The sequence below is a fragment of the Lampetra planeri genome, chromosome 5 (genome assembly GCF_965212315.1).
Source record: "Lampetra planeri chromosome 5, kcLamPlan1.2.h2, whole genome shotgun sequence".
Lineage (NCBI taxonomy): Eukaryota > Metazoa > Chordata > Hyperoartia > Petromyzontiformes > Petromyzontidae > Lampetra > Lampetra planeri.
The window spans coordinates 21185322-21199720 of NC_136111.1; the positions used below are offsets into that span (position 1 = coordinate 21185322).

At 46.9% G+C, this 14399-nt stretch overlaps 1 protein-coding gene across 1 annotated transcript in view; it reads right to left on the reverse strand.

Moving 5' to 3' along the window:
* LOC144719133 (otoancorin-like) overlaps positions 1-14399 on the reverse strand; it is a 56095-nt gene that overhangs the window by 9519 nt on the left and 32177 nt on the right. Inside the window, exons 16-21 of the mRNA XM_078594997.1 lie at positions 11879-12069; positions 7849-7942; positions 6990-7149; positions 5668-5840; positions 3892-4047; positions 1744-1874 (exon numbers count right to left, since the gene is read on the reverse strand). Of these exons, the coding sequence (XP_078451123.1) occupies positions 1744-1874; positions 3892-4047; positions 5668-5840; positions 6990-7149; positions 7849-7942; positions 11879-12069 (905 nt within the window). The remainder of the gene's footprint in view (positions 1-1743; positions 1875-3891; positions 4048-5667; positions 5841-6989; positions 7150-7848; positions 7943-11878; positions 12070-14399) is intronic.

Here is a 14399-nt window from a genome sequence, read left to right on the forward strand (position 1 = left end):
CCTACAAAGTCCCACCACAAGAGGGAGAAACACCAACACATAGACAACATTTTTTACTCAATATCCCTGTTAAAGAATATGGGTATACCGTGTGGTTTGAGAGGTATGTAAATGTGTTGTTAACCCACCACCACCCCAACACAGCCAATTAGTAAGGTTGGTCAAGTGAACAAAACGGGCGAATTCGCGACTACTTCAGCACGCCGATATGTTGGGAGCGTAAACCCACGACATTTACGATTCGAGTACGACGTTTCGCTGGTGATTACAACCAGCTTCTCATCAGGCGTTTTTCCTGATGAATATGTGGACGGCATATTTATATTCTAGATGTGAAGCTTTCGTGACTGCAAGGATTCATACTCTTAGGTTTTTTAGGTAAAGTCACGTCGGTAAAAATAAAAATAAATAATAAAAATGAAAAAAATGATAATAGAAATAAAATAATAAATCACGACGTTTCAGAGGCAACACAAGTCTCCGTCATCAGGTGGGACCGTCACAGCTAAATTTACTGTATCAAGTGAGGCATATTTATATTCACACGATCTCGCCCGAAAACCTTTATTACGAATAATATTGGTCGCGAAAGCCTACGTTCAAAGTGTCCGTGACTGCAGGAATTACTCTAGGTTTCTTTCGGTAAAGTCACGTAGAAATAAATGTAATTAAATAATAATGGAATACGACATGTCGATTGCAACACAAGCAATCGTCATCAGGTACGAATGAATGAGAAACAAAAACCTAGTAAACTTAGAAATATAATGCAATGCAACACAGAGAGTCGGCTAACATAACAGGGTGTTGACTTATGTTAGCCGACGTATTCTATTATTATGTAATTTAATTTCTTTCTACGTGACTTTATGGAAAGCACCAAAGAGTGAAAGCCTACGTGTTAAATCAGCGGGTACATTTCCAGCATCGCGACGTTTGGTCAATGCCGGTTACATTGTACGTGGGGTTTTTTTTTATCCGTGGGAGGCAACGTGAGAAGCCAGATTAATCCTGTGCATAACAGGGGGAGGAAATACAGAGTCCACATGGAAAGGCACTCGGACCCGGAATCGAACCCACAACTTCTGGCAGTGAGGCACGAGTGTTGCCACTCTGCCAGCAAGCCGCCAATTTATAACTATTGTTAACGTGAATATTTAATGTCACAACATGATCCATATATGTACAAAACACATTTATTTATGAAAAATTACCCCATTTTTATCCTAATTGCGCTATCAGCGTCACGGCGTGAGATGAAGAATCCATTGAGATCTCTCGTAGAACGGCTCCCTGGAAGCAGACGTCACGGAGTTACCTCTGAGATCTCTGTGTGAGTCGTCAGTGACTGGGCTGAGATCATCAACTCACACAATTTGTGCCCAGCATCTCAGTGGTGCCGGCTCTGAGCTCTGACCTCTAACCCACCAGGCCATCTCATCAACGGGGCTTCAATTAAATTTCTATACTCTTTGGTTCTTTCGGTAAAGTCACGTAAGTATAAAATAAAATAAATCACGACGTTTCTGGCGCAACACAAGCGTCCGTCATCAGGTGGGAAAGCACGATCTGCTGCTGAGGCAGACTGTTTTAAAAAGGTTTTCAATGGGTGTAGCCCAAGGGTCATAAAGAAGTTGGGCGGGGATAGTGATGTTAATGTGAGAAATTAGCATGTAAATGTAAGATTGGAGAGCGGCCTCCTCATATATATAAATTTCTATATATATGGAAAAAAAAACTCACCTGAAGACCGCTTTAGGAATCTCCTGGATTTGTGCCTCTGAGAAGCCACACACGAGGTTGCCTTTGCCAGCGAGCTCATCCTCCTTCAAGTTCGCCGGAGGGAACTGCTTCAGGAACTCTTCGACCAATGCCTGCAACGTACAACACCAACGTGCGTGGTCTGTGGGCGTGCAATTCCAGCACTTGGGGATTGCGTTACCGATACACGCTGTGCTCAAGACGGCGGAACAACCGTGTCGTCACTCCTGCAGGCGTTCATTAGAAGCGAAATTATATTTTAAAAGGCTTTTGAACTGGGGGAGGTAATTCCAGAGTAAGTGTGATATGATGACGATGATGGTGATCATTTGTGCGATACTGAATTGTCCCTGAGCACAAGTAACACAACCGAAACGGATTGATCATAAACACTGCCCTATAAAATGACCCTACGTGGATGTCCACGTCCCATAGTGGATGTCCATGTCCCACACAGGCCAGCCATGTGCTATGAAGAAGGGTCAACGACTGAAACGGTGCATATGATATACAGTATATTATTTCTCTTCTTGGTTCTTTTGGTAAAGTCACGTAGAATGGAAGTAATAAAATAATAAAAATAAAACATAAAAAAATTATTCTCACGACTTTTCGGCCACAACGCAAGCAGCCGTCCTCAGGTGAAAACCAGGTCCGCCTCGACGTAACTATATAAATAATATACTTTTGATTTAAAGCTTTTGTGACTGCAGGGATTCATCTTCTTGGTTCTTTCGGTAAAGTCACGTAGAAGGGAAGTAATAAAATAATAAAAATAAAACATAAAATTATTCTCACGACGTTTCCGGCCACAACGCAAGCAGCCGTCCTCAGGTGAAAACCAGGTCCGTCGAGGCGGACCTGGCAGTCACGAAAGCTTTAAATCAAAAGTATATTATTTATATAGTTATGATGAAGACAAGCATTAGTGCATATTGTTTGTTTCATCATGTACTAGGTTTTAACTGGCGTTGTTAAACATCTCACTTAGTCGTGTCTTTACGTTGATCGGTTGACAGCATGTGGCACACATTACACTTCATTTCAGCTCCGCTTTATTTCCACGTCTGAATTATTGACTCCCCAGGGCGTGTGAAATATCGTCTTCTCTTTGCATTATGAGACCTGTTATGAATGAATAATGATGATTATGGATTGATATCCATTTTAGAACAAAAATATATCATGACGACGATGATGATGGCGGTGGTGCTTAGTTAGCTTTGGCAGGAATATAAACCAACATCCCACGCATAATGAAGGATTTGTGATGCACGGCAGCGTAACGCGAATTCCCAGCAGTGAACGCTAGGAGGCAGCACGTGTCCACCTTGTAAGCAAGAGCCGATCCGCATCAAGTAAAACAACCCCAGTGGGAAACACATTGTCCTGCGGAGGGAGCTGGTAGGAACGTTGGGTTGCTCGGTCAATGGCCAGGGTCAACGGCGGCGTGGTGTATTCCGCAAATATGGCCGACTGTGAGGGCGGGCACAATCCGGCGTGAGTAGGTTAAACGTTGAGTTTTATAAGCGCACCACGGGGTGACCAGCCCCTCCCCACACAGCATCACCCCTCCCACCCCCCACCCAGCCCTGCCCTCCCCACCCAGCACCTCCCCTCCCCACCCAGCCCTACCCTCCCCACCCAGCCCCTCCCCACCCTCCCCACCCAGCCCCACCCTCCCCACCCAGCCCCTCCCTGCCCACCCAGCCCCTCCCTGAACGACGGACACAATAATCCCCTGTGGGCTGGTGGAACCAGTGGGTTCCTACCAGTATAAAGACTTTTTTGTGAAACTCTTAGGGCTATGCTCGGGGTCGACAACCTGCGGCTCTGTTCATCCTTTTAAATATCTATCTATCTAGATATTTGTTTCGTCCATCAAGCCTTTTGGGATTTCTGGAACCAATGCTATCCAGCACCATTCGTTTCAACAGTTTAAACAAGGGAAAACTCCCCACTGGTTTCACGTCGTTGGGGAATCTCATCGGCAATCATGGGTGGTGGTGGCGCTGCCGAAGTTCAAGCCCAACGGCCACCCCCCACGCCCCCCCCCAAAAAAAAAACGCCAATGGGCCAGGCAGTAACAATTGTTCACCGCCTGTCGCCCGGCAGTGAACGATGTGCCACCTTGCTCGGCCTCCACTTGGGGAAGCTGGCGAAAGCCGTCACGGTCTCGGTGATGCCGATGCTCAGCGCCGAGAGCTCCGCCGACGTAAAGTTCAGCGCGATGTATCCGAGCGAGGAGAACTGCTCCGACGTCCAGTTCGACAGGAGACCCCATGCCTAGTGGTGGTGGTGGGGGGGGGGGGGTGCGAAATAATCGTGCGTGTTAAAGTCGGGGGTGGGGGGATAATCGTGCGTGTTAAAGTCAGGGGGGAGCGGTAGTGCAGCGGTAAGAGCGCTGCGCTACGAACCCGGCGAACCGAGTTCGATTCCCGCTCACGGCCATCAACACCAAGTGACGATTATCTGAACCAGTCCTGGGCCTCCACTAGGTCGACTCAGCCTCAATATGAGTACCTAGTGCCGTGCTGGCCTTCATGGGTGCTTCGCTAAAAGCACTCGCCCCTCTAGTCTGGTTCAGGCTATACGGGGGATCTTTGTCTTTACGTTAAGGTCACGTTCATGATTCTGGACACGCTCCACCAGGGTCCTTCAAAGTCATCGCTGTGCCGCTGGGTTCACGTGTGTGCACGCAGACTCCCTCATCTGCACCTCTTGCCCTCCTGATCGTCTCTCATCTCTCCCGTTCATCTCTCGTCGAACTTCCTCTGTCCCTCTTTGTTCTCTGCGGTTCCATAACTTGGCAGGCCACTCGCGTGGCCCAAGTCCGGCGCTCTAGCCACCAGTTTAGAAACCTTTCATTTCTGTTGAGACTCAACGAATGGTGATGCGTCTGCTGCGGTGGTGCGCAGGCACGGGCAAATGAAAACCAAAGCTCAACTCATGTGTCGATTAACGCTATCTTATTCTTGGATCTTTCGGTCAAGTCACATAGAAGGGAAAAAATAAAATAATAAACATAAAACATAATACAATTCTCACGACGTTTCGGCGACAACACAAGCAGCCGTCCTGTTCTTCACCTGAGGACGGCTGCTTGTGTTGTGGCCGAAACGTCGTGAGAATTTTATTATGTTTTATTTTTATTATTGTATTATTTCCCTTCTACGCGACTCTACCGAAAGATCCAAGAATATGAATCCCTGCAGTCACGAAAGCTTTAAATCGAAATTTAACGCTATCTTCTCGTTGGTCAACTTTTTTTTTTAATTCCCAGGGCCCCCAAAGCGTAAAGTGTGATCTCCAACTGTAAGTCGGTCAATCATTTCGCCCCCTCCTCCTCTCTCTGCTCTGAGCAAGGTCCACTGCCTGCAACATCAGCCTCCTCTATTATTTTCTGTTCAAGACAAAGATAATGGCGAACGTGGCGATTGATATATCGTTGTGGTCACTATATTCTCAGAAAGAAAAAAAATTGGGGGGGGGGGGGTCTTCTAACCCACTAGGCGTGTGCGTGTCTGTGTGTCTTTGTCCGATCAGATAACAAAGATATGGGGAGCGGTCGTGGGGAGCGATAGTGTAGCGGTTAGCTCTGTGCGTGACCCGGGGTTCGATTCCCGCTCACGGCCACCAGCAGTGACGATTATCTGATAGGATCCTAGGCCGTCTCTAGGTCGACTCGGCCTCAAATGAGTACCTGGGAAGACGAAAACGGCTGGGCGTGGTGCTGGCCACCCACCCCTTCGTGTGCCATGCCGACCTTCATAGGCGCTCGCTCACGGCAACTTTCCGCAACAGTCTGTTAAGGCTACATCGGGGGGATTCTTGTCTAAGTCAACTGGGTCACGCAAGAGCATGTAGGACGGAGGGGGTCATCCTTGGTGCGCCGGGGGTCTTCACCGTGAACGACTTCTTCTTGAGCACTTCCAGCTGATCGCTGTTGAACCCCGTCACAGAGCCCAACACCTCCACTGACTCGATGAAGGTCTGGTTGGTGATGCAGGCCAGAATCTCCGGTTGCCACTGGGAGTTGGCCTCCTGGAGATTCGCGATGGTGTCCGTGCTTGGGCACACTGCGCACAATGCACGGACGCGACCCCGATACGTTACGGCTCGCCGGTTATCACGAAACGTTTACAAGACAAACAACAAAACAGTAGCGCAATGCGATGGCAGATTTTTGAAGTGCAACACCGTTCTTGGACAGAGGCGATATGCCGTGAACATGATGCGGTCACACCGTCGCATCTTTGACTCTTCTCACGCAAAGCCTAATGCAGAAACATGAGTCACAGCTGGTATTAATATGAAAACGACATCACATCACCCAGCATGTGGCTTCACACTGCAACTGTGGTGCTGCGAAGCTGTTATACAATAAGTAGTCACGAATCAACCGGGGTGCATAGGAGACGCAGCAGCTACCGCACCGCCCTATGCACCTAACGACCTGAGTTTGACTCCTGGCCACAGCGAACATCAGTGATGTGCTGAACCGGTCATGAGGTCAACCGGCACTGACCAGCACGGTGAAGTATGTGCAAACAGCCCCCCATGACTAACGTGGTGTGGAGTGGTGGGGGGGGGGCTTCATCTGGCACACTGGTGTAGCTTGCGAGTGTACAGGCGGTGCAACTGCGTCGGGTCCCAAAGGGGCTGGAGGGGCAGGAAATTGTTCAGTGTGGGTGTGGTGGACGGCAGCCCATTTGATTCATTGCACCGGGGCCTTTGCCGTCTAGGATCTGTCAAATATCATTATAATTATCATTATAATGAGCATAAATCGTCAGCCAAGCTGCGGTAATCCTTGCAGCGGCGGCTTTTGGCTAACCATCGAACAAAGAAGGTCACTGCATTGCGCGCTTTCAGATACGCTTCTGCGGCCGTCTGGGAGCATTGCACTTTGAAATCTAAACTGAAAACTCATTTGTTTAGAAGTCTCTTTTGTGTTCACTTTAGTTTGCTGTCCTTCTCCCCCCCGCGCCCGCACCTCTGATTAGCACGGTTGGCTACGTACGGTGCAAAACACGTTCAACATACAAAGACATACATCAACGTACGTACATAATTTCGTGGAACTAATTGTCAGATGAAGTATCATTATTATTTCAGTTCACAATTCCCCAACACCTACGTGCGTGTGTGTGTATTCTCTCGCTGATTCCCATGCTAAGAGAGCGTTTATAATCGTGTAATTGTGGGGGGCGGGGGGGGGTGCACACCTATGCTCCTGCGGCTGCGCAAGGCAAGGCTTGTGGTCGTGGAGTCGTAGTATTTCCTGGCGAGCGCCGTGAGGTCCAGCGTCGAGTTGAAGTCGGGCTGCGTGTCGTTGATGGTCGGCGGATTCGCCAGGACGCTCTGCAGGGCCTCTGCTACTGCCGCCTGTGCCACCCCCCAGTTCGCCGATTATAGCGGTCGCTCCGCCACACGTTTTACTATCATCATCATCATCGCTGTTGTCATCATCGTCATCATCTTAATAACGGTTCTTTAGTCGTCAATGCTCAAAAGCTAAGCTAACCTGGACAGGGCCTATAATGGGTATACATTGAAAAAAATGTACCTCCAAAACTGAAAAACTAAAAGAAACAAACACATTTTCAGGTCATTTAGCAATCAGAGCCACTGATTATGATTGCGTCGAGCGAGTTGGCGTGCAATGTATCAAACTCATGCATTGCGAGTGAGGACATCATTCGGTCACATTTATTGCCAAACAGCAACCAAAGGTTCATAATAAACATTGTTTCAGACCATGAACCCAATCCAGGACACCCTGCCGTATAAATTACACATTCACACCAACAGCGCTACGGGGTGGGCTCCAATTCATCAAAGCTGTGGAGAAAAACAATTTAGCATTGAAAAGGGAAAGCAATTATATGTATACTCATGCGCGCGCTCGCGCAATCAAAAACCTCGCGGGGGTGTGCCGCATTCGCTTGACGGCAAATGATGAAATTTCTTTGCGATATTTCCGCAGCATTCGCGCGTGCGCGCCCGTCAAACTCGCGACCCCGGACGCGGCGTCGGCCTCGAATGCGCGCGGATTGTCGCTCGCGCATTCCGCTCGCGAGTCACCGTGCTGTTGATGGAGGTGATGTTTTCCGCGCTCAATGTGGCCAGCAGAACTCCGAGCTTGATAATAGTATCCTCGGACCAGTTCGATGGAGCCCTTGGAATGGAATGGGGAAGAAATATATAAATATGTGTTACCGGAAAGATTAAACCATCAGCACGAGGATGAACGAGAAAGCTACAGCGGCAGAGTTGGAGAAAAGCGTCACAGCCAGGAGAACATTTGCGTCACAATGTTTGCGGGGAATTCAAGGCCGGCCTACGAAACGCCAATTTAGCCGAGCTTATGATTCTAGTTTGTCATTTGTCTGTTGTCTGTAAGGAAGAATGTTGATGATTCAATCAAAGGTGGCAATGGTGTGATCAGTTCATGAAAAAAACCTCAACATTCTCAACATACTCATCAACAACGCTGAGGCCTCAATAGGCAAAGTATATAATAGGCGACGTTTTGGGCAACAGCCCTTCTTCATAGAGGTAGAGTGTTACTTTCGTATAATTGCCAAAAAAAATGTCACCCATTAATTAGTTTCTGTTTTTTAATAAAATTTGCCAATGTCTCTCGAAAGGCCATTCGCATGAGTAAAGGTGCAAGTGCAAATGTGCAAGTGCAAATAATCCACCGTTCCAATACAGAGTGCAGAATAGCGCTTTGGTGATTCTTCAACATCGTCAGCGTTTATCACAAGCGTACCGTTATTTCACTAAGTCGAGGGGGGGGGGGGGGGTGAAACCTCACGAACAATTTACAAGAAATGAAAAATCTCCCCAAAGCCAACATTTGAATTCAACCAAACAGTGAAAGGGCTCTCTGTTGATGGCTGTGGTCCACAAGCACAAATAATTCAATAGATACATAGAGAGATAAATAAATAGGCTGCTTGCCACATTGATTCTGAGCAGTGGTCCACTATTAGGGCTGCTGAACAGCAGGTAGAGCAGTCCTCAAGAAAGGCGAATTTCCATACCATCAGCCTATGATGCATTCTGCTGCTACCATATTCTCTGGATTTAGGAGATGCTCCAAAAAGGAAAAGTCACCCCCCCCCCCCACACTCGTGCCCAGCCTCAGTAAAGTTATACAAATCTGAAGCCTTAACAGACTGTTGGGGCAAGTACTGTTAGTTAGCACCTATGTTAGTGAGCACCTATGAAGGCCGGGTGGGTTACCAACACCACACCCGGCCGCCTTTGTCTCCCGAGTGGCAATGCTTTTACACACCGCACCAGGTACTCATGTGAGGCTGAGTCGACCTAGGGGAGGCACAGGACCCGTTCAGATAATATAATCGTCACCGATGCTGGTGACTGTGGGCGGGAATCGAACCCGGGTTGCTGGCTTTGTAGCTCAGCCTGCTAACTGTTAGGCTACTGCTTCCCACACACACACACACAGCAATGACATGAATCTATTCTAGATTTGAAGCTTTCGTGACTGCAAGGAATCATATTCTTAGGTATTTTATTTTTATTAATTTTGATGTTTTACCTACGTGACTTTACCGAAAAAACCTAAGAATATGACATGAATCTATTGTATAGCATTATTGGTGTTGGCCGTGAGCGGGAATCGAACCCGGAACACTGGGTTAATAGCTCAGCGCACTAACCGCTACACTACCGCTCCTCACACACACACACACAATCCGACCGTATTAATGGACGCATCCTCAAACTGTAGATGTGAAAATTCAAAGGGGGAAAAATGTGTCTTATAAATGCGGAGAATATGGTTGACAATGACGGATGGGGTGAGGTTAATGAAGGATGTGGTGGGTTTTTTAAAGCATTTGAATGCACTCTTTCCTAGGTGTGGGGAGTTGGGAAGGTAAGAGGAAAGAATACATGATCCACGCTATTAAAAATGATATCAATGACAACGAAAACCACAAATGATTACAATGTATATTACAAAAAATGTTACATTCTTGAGATGAAGAAATTCGTCCACAATTCACGTAACCTTTTCCCTCCATCAGTTTCCATTTCCCAAATAATCATGGCAGACAATGTACTCCATTGGGCAAGTGTGAATTATAATATCTTGATCTCTTGATAAACGCAGCGAGCACAACGAAGGTGATGAGTGATGAGTTAATGATGACGTCACCCTGCTGCTGCTCTATTTAAGACCGGGAGCAGAGCAGAGCCTCACCATTCTGGCGAATTGCCCGATGATGCTGGATGCAATTACCAGCGAAACGTCGTGCTACTCAAAAATTGTAAATGTTGTGGGTTCACGCTTCAACACACCGGTGGGCTAAAGCAGTGAACTATTTGTCTTTTGTCAACGTGACACTTTTTTTTGCTAATTGGCCATGTCGGGTGGTGAAGGGTTACGACACATTTATAAATAACGCGATCTAAACCCAAAAAAACGTTGATTATGGACAACGAAGGTGGCCGATGGACGTGGCGACTGGAGCTTCGGGACGTGCTTTATACTTTGTGTTAGGCGCTATATCTCGCGATAGGTTTCAGGTTTTTGTTTCAGCAGTCGAGTCCTCTCGAGTCAAGGATTTAGGCTCATTTGCAAGAGTGACCCAAGTCATCAAAACGACCAAAGCAATGAAATCAACTAAAGCACAGCAACGAAAGCAAAGATAAATCAGTGCAAAAACAATTGCACAGACAATTAGTTAAGGTTAAATGAAATACAAATGTCCCGCACTGAAAGTTGGCTTGGACAGAAAACTTGAAAAAGAAAAGTTCAAAGCACAAACGAAGAGTCGGAAAGATCACAGCAGATGTCGAATGATTATAATGAATATAATGATTATAATCACCCGACAATAATACCAGCTTGCAATGATTATTTCAACACAATAATAGGTGCTGTAGCGTCAACAGCATAAACTTGTGACTCGAGGGCGAAGGGTGAAGGGGCAGGTCGGATATTGAAGCGGCAGCGTTCCCGGCCATTCGGGATCCACGGAGAGAGGAAAAGGAGAGAAAGCACGTGGCGTGACTGGGTGGCTGGGTGGGGCTGTGGGTACGCAGCACAAACAGACTGCGACAGGATCACCGATCATGCAGATATCAGCCAATGATAGCGTCACACGACGCGATACTGACCAATGGAGATGACCCGATCCACGGATGTAGAAACGTGCATCTAAATAATTTTGCTGCTATAAATTTCCACCTGGAGCTATTATTTGTGGCCAGGTTGCTTCGGAAAAATAAGTTCATATCTCAGTGGGCTTTTCCTATGTAGGATGGGGATGGTTGAGTTTTATTCGTGTGTTTGCAGGTGATGTGTTTGACCTTAATTGTACTTTGGAGCCGTCCATAAATGACGTCACAAAAAGTCAGACCCCCCTCAAATATGACGTCACAAATCTCTGCCCCCCTCCCAAAAAATAAAATATACTTCAAATCACTTTAAACTATTGTCATTGTAGTGCGTATTTAATATGGCGCTGCACTCTGATGTTGTAGGAAAAACATTTATGAAAACGTCTATTTAATTAAGCAGAACGTGTTGTCTATATTTATTTAAAGTTGCGTATTGGATGTGACGTCACATTTCTCAAACCCCCCCTCCTCCTCGTCACACATCGTCACAAATCTCTGATCCCCCCCCCCCCGTGCGTGACGTCATTTATGGACTGCCCCTTTGCACTCCTATCGTGTATGTTGTATTGTTTGTTGTAGTAACGTTCTTGCCCACCCCAACTGGACATCTGTGTCAAAAAGCTTTATAGCTCCTCGGATTCCTCCTGCAGTATAAATACATATTCCGATTGCCACTAAATAGAAACAGCGATTTAACCCGCAAATACGATCCAATTTTTAGCCGGCTTACTGGATCGACTGGCGGGGCAGCATCGATACCATTTTCACCTCGGTTCACCATTCACAAATGCCCACATACGGCCAACGGCACGCCTACACACACGTGGCGGGGGGGGGGGGCGGATCTCTCCCGATGGGTGACAATTTCGTCCAAGGTGACCTCGTTTGATTTCTCCTTCTACAGCGCCGGTGGCAATCCCACCGACGAGCAGTCGTTTGGTTTGTTTTGTTTTACCCGAAGGCCTGCCGCAGCTTGACGGCCACGGCGTCCTTCTGGGTGCCGTTGAGCTGCAGGCAGAGCTTGAACTGCTCGACGGACAACGCGAATGCCTCGTCGGGCGTGGCCAGGATGTCGCTTGCGGGCAGCATGCACACCAGCTGGCCCATCAACTCCACCTCCTCCAATGTGGGCGCCAAGCTCGAGTTCTGCGAGAGGAGAGGTGGTTGCGTTTGAACAACGAAAGGCAAAGATTTACCACCACCACCACCACCAACCCCGTTTCGCCTGTAACATACTCTCGGGGGTAAGCGCTTGCTTAGCGAGTAGCAGCAGCGTCTATGAAGTAGGGTTGAGCGATTTGGGGAAAATATGTAATTGCGAATTTTCTGACAGATATTGCGATTTGATTTGCGATTACGTTTTTTTAAAAAGTCAAGCTTCATTTCAATATTCACTGTGTAATAGATTTAAAACGTGTGATGGAGCATTACCACATGATACCATCAAAACATGAACTGCTCTATATATTATAATGCAAGGATGATAACCTAAAATATATGAATTGCTTCCAACATGCATTATTAAAAAAAAAGGTTATTGAAATTGAACAATCAACATAGAACAATTGTTAAGTTAAATAAAGAAAGTTATAATTATAACAACAAAAAAAAACAATTCCAATAAGAAAGTAATAGGACTTTTCAAATCGGAAAAAATTGCAGCCTTTGCGATTTGCTATTTGCATTGTTTCAAATTGCGATTTCGATTTGAAATCGATTCATCGTCCAGCCCTACTATGCAGTCCCGGAACGTCGCACACGAAGGGGTGGTGTGGCCAGGACACGCCCGGCCGCCTTTGTCTCCCCAGTGGCGATCTTTGCACACCGCACTGGGTACTCGTTTGAGGCTGAGTCGACCTAGGGGAAGCCCAGGACCGGTTCAGATAATATAATCGTCACCGGTGCGGGTGACTGTAGGCGGGAAACGAACCCGGGTTGCTGGGTTTGTAGCGCAGCCTGCTATCCGCTAGGCTACTGATTCCCACACACACAACAATGACATTAAGCTATTGTATAGCATTATTGACACACACACACTGATACGTATCCATTATATAGCATTTCAGATGAACAACCACCCATGCACAATGACAAAGATCTCACGTATAGCATTACTGACTGGCACGTACACAATGACAAGGCGCTAACGCGCAGCATCATTGACACACACCCACACACAGTGATAAAGAACTGTCATATAGTATAACTTACACACACATACACACGTAAGGATAACGATCTGTTATGTGGTGTTACTGACACACACTCAACGACAACGCTCAATCATTCAGCATGACTGACTCACTCTATGATAAAGATCTATTATATGGCGTTACTAAAACACACACAAATACCCAATGACAATGATCTATTCCACGGCATTCCTGACTCGCACATGCAATAATAGAGATCTATAGGGGTCACCTTAATGACACTATCACACACGCACACAAAAAAGACGGTATTCCATTAAGCTTCACTGACTCACACACACATGCATCGACAACGATCTTACAGAGATCGTAACAGGACTTGCACACAACACACGCACACACAAAGAGACCCCCCCAATACAGCCTTAATTATTGACAAAGACAACATATTCCCTTTGTAGGCTTTCGCAAACCGTTGGGGCGAGTGCACCTATTAGGGATTCTATTAAAACAGGAAAGTGGTTTGGCATGCACCACTCGGCCATCTTTGTATTCCCAGCGGTGACACATCTAAACTAACCTAATATTTTTTATACATTTTACCAGGTAAGGCCCGCTGGGCTATATAGCTATTTTTCAGAAGCGACCTGGCCACAAATGATAGCTCAACGAAGTTGCTTATCACGTGGAAATGTATAGCAGCCAACTCAAAACGTGTGTTTTTTAATGTGGGGGAAAAAACCCGGAGGACCTGAATAAAAATCCACACGACCATGGGAATAACATGCAAATTCCGAAAATACAGCAGGTGTCAGGGTCGGAATCGAACCCACGACCTCCTGTATACCAGGCGAGGTAGTTAACATCTCGCCACCGGCTTAAATAAAGCCGAGACAATCTCGAGAATGCCACCCTGTACATTCGCCGAAAGTTCAATTACATCGCATAACAAGAATAAACAGCTACAGAAGAATTGCTCTGGCTTGCAGGACATAAACACATCGGCCCACACTTCGGCCCGGAGGCCTTATTAGCAACTTCATGAAGTCACAAACAGTTTGAAAGCTTTTTCTCTGAAATGTCCTGGAAGTTCGCCAGCATAGGGCACACACACACACACATCAAGCCACCGTAGGCTCTTGGCTTCTGACGGAGCTCCCGTACGTGGCGACGCTTGTTACTGGTGCTATCCAGGCGCGATATTTATGGACCTGGAAACCTTTATTACGCGTCAGTGTTTAACAAAATGCACCTTTTTAACGGGGGGGGGGGGGGGGGGAGGGACTCGTGGGGAAGCTGTACAACAACGTCGAGTGCCAATTG